Below are 8,730 nucleotides of genomic sequence, written 5' to 3'. Positions count from 1 at the left end.
CGTTTTAGAGCAAGGAACAGCTTTGAACTGCCACCAACTCACTGGAGTCTCCTGGCTTGAGTCGTTTTTATTCCTTCACCATTTGTACCAGGAATCCACATCCGGAATTGAGTTTTCCACTGCACACCGACAGCACCCAAAACTCCCCCCAAACTGATACATGCTTTGAAACCTCGGGTGTGAAAACTCTAACGTTAGGGGATGTGTGAGGTGAGAAACTTACAAGAACAACAAGAAAAAAAACCCAGCTTCAGAATCTCCTTCATCAACCACGAAGCAAGCAGTTCGTCCATGCTCCTTAACACCGAAGCTCTGTAATTATGAGGTATTCTTCATCTGCTCTGGTTTTCCTGGTTGCTGGGGTTTATATGTCTTCAGACTGTAAGTATCTCATATCCCTGGCTCCTGTGAATATGATGTGAGTCTTTAGTGATTACGGTGTTACACTGTAAATAGCGTTTTCCCTCTTACCTGCTTTAGCTTATACGACTGCTAGCCAGGAAAAGTATACTAAGTGTTGAGTACCATTGTTATTTTATTGGTCTATGAGGATAACGCTGCATGCTATCAGAGGAACTAGATGCCACCGCTGGCTCCTGTGAAATCTTTTGGCTTCCTTTTGCAGGTTTCCATACTGAAATTATTGGAGGGAGAGAAGTACAACCACATTCCAGGCCCTTTATGGCTTCCATCCAGTACCGCAGAAAGCATATTTGTGGAGGAGTACTGATCCACCCACAGTGGGTGCTAACAGCCGCCCACTGCTACTCTTGGTGAGTTCCCTATGCTTTTCCATGTACGTGGTTGCTCATGTCCAGGATGAAGAGCACACAGGATAAAGTCTAGTCAATGAATTAAGTACAGTAAGATTAACAATGATGATTAAAGAACCATTAAATCGGTCTATTCCAGTATGTAATTTAAAATGCATGTATCATTTATCTCTGGAATATTTCGTGTAATGTCTTCAACAGCAGTTGACCAGAAGCAACTGAAATTGTTGAGAGAAAGCCTGTGTGCAAGGGGAAGTTACTGTCTCTTATTTTGGTGAGATTTTGGGAATTAGTGTTTTTATTTTATTTTATTAGGTATTTCAGAATATTTGACACATTTAGTAAGCACAGATATATTACAGAGGGCACTATGAGTGTGTGCACTAGTGATGGATTTGCAGATTCCTTACTTCCTCTGCCTTACCTTTCACCCCAGAATTTTAAGGCCTAGACTTTGGAAATCACAGCAGTAAGGAACAGCCACTTCCTGAGGTTGAGGGAGCACAGTTACAGAGAGTTTATAAAAAATGAAGCAGAGAAAATTATCGGGCTTGGGGATATTTAACGGGAAGTTTTTAGACAATGGAGGACAACCTCCAAGTTCCTTTCAGCTTAGGATGAAGTATAAAATCTATCTTGGGATGCTGCAAAGATAGTCAGTAGATTCCTTTTGTGGTATTCACTTGAGTATTCCAATCTTGTTTCTTCTGTCTCCAGATTTGCTTTTTAAAGCTTGGATCCCAGATTATCTTCTGTTTTCCTTACAACAGTATAGCTCTTCACTTTAAGAACTTATTTTAGGGACCAGAGAAATGGCTCAGTGCTTAAGAACGCTTGCAGCTCTTACAGAAAACTAGAGTTTGATTCCCAGCACCCAAATGGTGGCTTACAACCATCTGTTAACTCTACTTACAGGTATCCAATGTCCTCTTCTGATCTCTGCATTTACCACACATGCATATGGTGTGTGAACATTATGTATATAATATATATATAATATATATATAATTTATAGGTATATATAAAATCTAAAAGAACAACTGGGAAAAGACGCCCTTTCTGTGTCTACAGAGTAAGTTTCTGGATTCTACCATCAGTCATATTCTTGATCACCCTTGCACCCCTCCCCCACCTGCATAGACTTCAGTATTGCTCTCCACAGCACTAGAAATTTTTATTCAAGGCAAAGTTCATGCCTCTCCAAATATGTGCTCATTCACAGGTCCCCAGACAAGGAGCTAATGTAGGCATGCTGGGCAAATGCAGTGGAAAGCAGAGACAGAGGAGAGGATTTGGGTTGGGGGCCAAGTGTGAAATGTGGCACATGATGCATAAAGTCCCAGCAGGAAAGTGATAATATTAAGTTATTTTTTTTAAATTTTGTCTAGAAGATTCAACTCAGGAAAAGCATATTCCAAAATTGGAAGAAGGAGATAGTTTAAAACATAGTAATAATAAAGGGAAGGGAAGGGAGAAAATAAGAGAAGGAGAGAAAGAGGGAGGGAGAGAGAGAAGAAGAGAGGGAAGGAGGGAGAGAGGGAGGAAGAGAGAGAGGGAGGGAGGGAAGGAGGGAGGAAGGAAGAGAAGGAGGGAGAACTGAAGTGTGGTCTTAGCCTTTTAAACAAAGGCCTTGGAGTTTTTTAAAAAATCTTACTAAATATTATTTTAAATGGCTGGCATATAAACAACTCTGAACTATGTGGATCAAATTTCCTCCAATGGACATTTGGCTGTAAAAATGTAGGCAGAACACTGCTTGGAAAAATATTAAGCCTTATGAAATTCAAAATATTTATGAAATAGTTCAATGGTGGCTTCCCACAAATGTCCTCAAAGGCTCCCGAGGAAACAGTTTACCAAGCCAGGCTCCCTTTCAACACAGTGACAGAGTGAGCCAAATTTGGGAGAAAGGTGCTTGCTTACCTTCTCTCTCTCTCTCTCTCTCTCTCTCTCTCTCTCTCTCTCTCTCTCTCTCTCTGTGTGTGTGTGTGTGTGTGTGTGTGTGTGTGTGTGTGTTGCTAGTTATCCATGGTGGCCTTCTGAAGACCAGGCAGAAGGATTTCTAGGTTGAGGCTAGCCTGGAGCACCTAGAAAGACTACAAGAAAGAAAGGCCGAGGAAATACATTAAGAAGAACCACTTTTGCATAATTTACTTTAACTGGTCACAAGTGAGCCTCTTACCCTGGTGCTGTCATCCTTCCTAAGTCCTCACTCTCTCCTGCCTAAGCAGAGAACCCTCCACACCCCTTACACACACGTCCTGCTTCAAAGGCAAACAAATGAAACTGTTTTTTATTCTGTTGTTCTGGTGCTTGAACCCTTGGGGTACTGAACCAGAGGCTGTGTGCCTGCTGAGCACTCTTCTACTACATCCCCTGCTCAGACAGGAGCTCGTATATTGCCTGGATGTACATTCCACAGCCTCCACCTAGTACGTTCTTGGGTTCAACTTACCTGAACCTCTGCTTGCTCATCTGTAAAATAAGGATCATCTTCACACGTACCTCACTAGACTGGTGCTTTAGTAAAGGAAATGCGTGAGAAGCGTAGTGGAGAATACAAGACCTTAGCAAATGTTCTCCACTAGATTGTCATTGTGTCCAACGGCTAGCAGCGAACGTGACGGTCCTCTTGTATTGATGATGGGACGAGACTGGGAGAATTTTGCTTTCTGACAGCCAGCAACCTTTTCCTTTCTGAAAGATTCCAAGAAATTGGAAGCCGGCCTTTCATGCCAGACCTCAGGAATGGCTTTAACCAGGAGCTCTGCTCAGAATCAAGACAGACTGGCCCAAGAAGCGAGATGCTAGTGAAGCTTGATACAAAGAAAAGAGTGAGGGAGGTGGGAGACAAGGAAACATTATACTTGGGATACAAACCCAGGGTTTGGGTCCTATGTCCTCTCTGTGTGGGATGGGTCGCTTTGAACCAGTTAGAGGTCTAATGAGACAAATGCATCCCAAGAAGAGCATTGCTGGGCTCCACTGAGGCAGTACTGACAGTCATCTTCAGCAGACAGTGAATGAAAAAACATACTACAAGCAATACTATGACTCTACTCTGCGTGGAATTCCATTACGGGACAGTCAGGGGGCACTCAGGAAACTCCATACAAATCCCTCTACACGCTTAAGGTCGCTCCTAGAAAAACCCTGTGATGAACAAATCAGTAAGCCTCGCACAGTTACCTCTCTTCTGTGCAACTTGATAGCTACACCCAAGTACAGAGGTGGAGTCCAGTAAGAGAACTCATTAAATAAGGGAACTTACTACTAAGCTGTTTAAGGACCTGAGAGATGACTCCTGAAAGCTGTCTTCAGACTTCTATGCACACACTATAGTACATGTGTGTGTGTTTTGTGTGTGTGTGTGTGTGTGTGTGTGTGTGTGTGTGTGTGTGTGTGTGTTTAAAGAAAAGGGTTTTTGTTGTTGTTGTTGGTTTAAACAGGTAGAATCAGCCGAGTGGTGTTGAACACTCCTTTAGTTCCAACACTTGGGTGTCAGAGGCAGGTGGATGTCTATGAGTTCGAGGCCAGCCTAGTCTACATAGTGAGTTCTAATACTGCTACATAGAGAAGTCCGAGGGGGGAAGAGAGGGAGGGAGGGAGGGAGGGAGAGAGAGAGAGACAGAGACAGAGACAGAGAAAACTTGACCATGGTGGGACAGTTGAAAATCAACTCCCATAATGATTTACTTGGGTTAGTTAGCCTGTCCCAGTGGAGACAAAATTAACGAAAACATTTCAAAGTCAACAGCTAGATAAGGAACTGGGTAACAGCCGAACGAGCGCTAGAAATCTCAGCTGTCTCCCTTCATCCGAATCTACCTTCCACAGCAGTGTTTGGACTTCACATTTGTCTGTCTGCCTGTCTGTCCGTGGGAGAGCTGTTAGACACGCCCACTTTCCTGTTAGCCTGTTGATCTTGGGGATTTTATATCTTCCTCGCCCTCTAGAGCTTTGGGTTAGCGGGCATGTTGGATTGGAATTTGAATCAATCCTAGGAAATCCAATCCACATCCCCTGAGAAATTCCATCCCCATTCTGATTTTGCAATAGGCAAACTTTTCAACAAATAGAGCTGGAATTCCCAAAATAAGCTCTTTTGGTAGAAACCAAGAAGTGGTAATTCCAGGCAGTCACAGGTCTACCATGCTCACATCCTCCCACAGCAGGCCTGGGCACGGTCTCCGAACCCAAAACAGCCATCCCTTTCATTTGCTTTACATTCCTGGGCCCCCTTTTAATGTTAAGAACACAGATCTGTGTGTGTGAGTGTATGTGTTTCTGCTATACCCTGCCTCGATCTTTTTTTCCAGGAGCAAAAAATAAGAGCTTCATTTTAAGGCAAGGTTATGCAACCAGTTGAGTTACAGAAAAAAAAAAATAGTAATAATCCTGCCTTTGTCTCACATGATGGAACTGCATGATGGGATTGATGGGCATGTGTGTGTGTGTGTGTGTGTGTGTGTGTGTGTGTGTGTTGAATATAGGACCTTGTGTATAGTAAACGAGCCCTCTACATCTCTCGGTCATTTTTAGCACCTTCTTTGTTCTCAGAGAGTTCTTGAAGTGACTTTCAGAAGTACACTACAACAGGAAATATCTGTAAAACACAAATGATTCCAAAACTCCCCAAAACAAAATCATTTCTATTTCCACCACTGGCTATGCATGTGCTCGAGTGTCCTTGGTTGCTATGTAACAGGCCCATACTCCCTAAAAGGAATCTCCTCAGACAGATGAGCCTTAGTCACTTAAACACCTAATACTGTTGCAAAGATACAACAGCTCTAGTAACAAAGCACACGGTCAGAGATACTAGTGATCCGTGATGGGATCCTCTGGGGACTCCATCATGGAGTCTATCCTTGGTCCTTCATGCTTGTGGCTCTCCATCATCTCCCACTCTGACTGGAAGGTTCAGTCATCACTGTGTAACCGCCATTGTCTTTGTCCTTTCAGGTTTCCCAAAGGCCACTCTCCCACAGTTGTTTTAGGAGCACACTCTCTTTCAAAGAATGAGCCCACGAAACAGACATTTGAGATTAAAGAATTGATTCCATTCTCAAGATTTCAGTCTGGTTCCTTATCACACGACATCATGCTGATAAAGGTAGGTAGATTTACCTCCCTCAGTCCTTTCAATATTCTCACAGATAATTCACCACACAAAGGCATTTTCACAGCACCCTCCCATGTTTGTGGTGACTGAAATATTCTATGAAGGCTCACGTTATCCCATTTCTTCTCCTGAAAGAAAACAATTCATAAATGCATCAAAGGTATGTTTATACAAGAGCAACCATACTGCCGCTCACTATATAGAAGAGCAACATGCCAGCAGATCCAAGGATCCACAGGAGATGCTTTTTACATTAGCAACTGAAAACTACAACACTTGTTTATGTAACAGAGCCAACCAAGTGGCTCCAGGGAATCAGAAATAAGTTAAAACTCAGTCTAGACCACACTTTGTCCAGTCCAAATGTAGTCTAGACCATATTCCAGGGCCCTGTCCAGCAGGAAGCAGCCCAGCCCACAAAGTCACAACCTATACATGTCATTCCACAGAAAACCATCCAGTTCAGGGCAAAGGCCAGTTTGCTCCAGACGGGTGGAACTCCTACTCTGCATAAGCTCCCCTCCCAAAACATCATCGATCTCCATGGAAAGCACATTCAGAAAAAACAACAGTGAAAACTACAGCATCGGACCATTATCAGGAGGGACGGACACCTCCCTGAGGCCGAGGGACTACACACCCAATGCACAGCCACGTGAGGTTTAATTGCAGAAAAAGGCTGGGGAAGAATAATTTACTTATTTTTTCTATTGTTCAGCTTCACACGGCTGCAAAACTGAACAAGCATGTCCAACTGCTTCACCTGAGATCCAAAAACTATATGAGAGATGGAACAAAATGCCAGGTCACTGGCTGGGGAGCCACTAAGCCAGATCTGTTAACCACCTCTGATACCCTGCAAGAAGTCACTGTTTCCATCATAAGTAGAAAACGCTGCAACAGCCAAAGCTACTACAACCACAAACCTGTTATAACCAAGGACATGATATGTGCAGGAGATGCCAGAGGCCAAAAGGATTCCTGCAAGGTAAGCATCTTTCACTGGCCCTCACATTTAAAAGTCACCTCCTTGACCAAAATGCCACAGTATCTCCTTTATGAGTGCTTCACTTGCGACAGAGTTTGGTTGTGTGCTTTGGTAAAGTGGGTAGTCTATAATCACTCCAGTCAGCAGTGGTCACATGCACAACCCCATCTCCAAATGTTCAAGAATGACAAATTCAAGCAAAAATGAGAGAAGTAAGGAGAGGCACAGCTCCTTCCCTCATGACAATTACTGCTCTCTACTTTTAACTTCTGCTGGTCTCAGTGATAGTTTGATTCCAAATCCACCAATGGAAATTTCAAACTGAAATTCATAGTTTTGAGATATTCTCTTATTTCAGTGGATAATTTAAAACTTTATGGCACCTGTTGTTTTTTTAACTAGTGAAGCTCAGAACTCGCTGATTGCCAAAGAGGGTATGTACGTGAACATAGGGCAGAGAGAACAGAGTCATAAAATGGACAGTTATAGACAGAGAGGCAAACACAGAGAGAAGCATTCATAGACAGACCAACAGACTCAAGCGTGAGAGCCTTTTCTGAATAAGAGGCCATTGTTAGGTTCTATGAGTCACAAAGAAATCAAAGACTTAAAAACACTTGAAAACCACGGTGGCTTTAGGAAACTTTACCTTCAGCTTATTGCTAAGTATCTGCCATTTTCCCTTTCCAGGGTGACTCTGGTGGCCCTCTGATCTGCAAAGGTGTCTTCCATGCCCTAGTCTCTCAGGGCTACAAATGTGGTATCGCCAACAAGCCAGGAATCTATACCCTACTGACTAAGAAATATCAGACCTGGATCCAAAGCAAGATTGCCCCATCGAGTGCGCATTGAGATGGCAAGTGGTTTTGATTCTGCCGGTCACTTGCTTCTTTTTCCAGGATGTGCTTGCAGACTGGCTTTCTCTTCAGAGGTAGCTGGCTATAAGGAGAGTTTGGCACAGCTGGGATATATTTCTGTTCCTTGGAAATTCATTTTGTTAAGGAATCATGCTCTTTTTCATGTGTATTAATGATTTCTTTTTTGCTGCACTGGTTTCATTCTAAATAAAATGTGGAAGTCTATCTTTGTGTATGTCAAGAAATATCTCCCCTCACTCCATCCATACTCATCAAATGGCAATGGTACCTCATCCAGGTATTCACACAAGGCAGCAATGGTACCTCATCCAGGTATCCACACAAGGCAGCAATGGCCCCTCAACAACCAGGTTTGTGTTGGGATTTCTGACGAATCATCCCAAGCTATTAGAATGTTCTAAGTTATAGTAAGAGTTTTTAAAGTACTTTTCATATGTTAGGTGCTTAAAAAAAATACTTAGTTATCCAATAAAGTATCATCAACTATAGGTACTCATATACTATAGATCTTTAGGATTTTTTCATCTTGGAAATTGAAATGTTATACTCCTTTGAATCTGTGTGTTTTAGATGTTAACAAAACAAAAATGACATAAGATAATAAAAATAAATATTTTAAGAAGATACTCTGCCATAGTTCCCATTAACTCCTCTACTAACTGTATCAGTGTCCAAAAGCCATGAAATTATTTGTAACATATATTATATTGACATTTGCCCCCAAATGTTGCAGTAAATATTAAATGATTGGAGGGTACCAGTTCCTGCACATTCTCACCCACGCAGATCTGCACCCCACATGCTTCTATGCCACATGGTTCACAAGCCACCCTCTCCTGGCTGTCACTCTGCCCACCTAGAACTTTTCTCACATTCCCCACAGCCCGGTAAAATCATGACTCAACAATCAATAATTTATCAATCAAATTTATATGTTAAATTCTCAATCCACAATATATTCACATA

At 42.5% G+C, this 8,730-nt stretch overlaps 1 protein-coding gene across 1 annotated transcript; it reads left to right on the top strand.

Moving 5' to 3' along the window:
* Window positions 1-320: 320 nt before the first annotated feature.
* GZMK (granzyme K) lies at window positions 321-7,738 on the top strand (the record flags this gene model as incomplete). Its single annotated transcript, XM_080933870.1, has 5 exons — window positions 321-381; window positions 626-773; window positions 5,739-5,889; window positions 6,617-6,886; window positions 7,577-7,738. 5 exons carry the CDS (start codon window positions 321-323, stop codon window positions 7,736-7,738), a joined length of 792 nt encoding a protein of 263 aa, XP_080789996.1.
* Window positions 7,739-8,730: the final 992 nt, after the last annotated feature.

The sequence above is a fragment of the Micromys minutus genome (genome assembly GCF_963924665.1).
Source record: "Micromys minutus genome assembly, chromosome: 20".
In the NCBI taxonomy this organism is placed as follows: domain Eukaryota; kingdom Metazoa; phylum Chordata; class Mammalia; order Rodentia; family Muridae; genus Micromys; species Micromys minutus.
The sequence above is the reverse complement of the archived record's forward strand: the minus strand, read 5'-3'. Positions and strand labels throughout refer to the sequence as shown.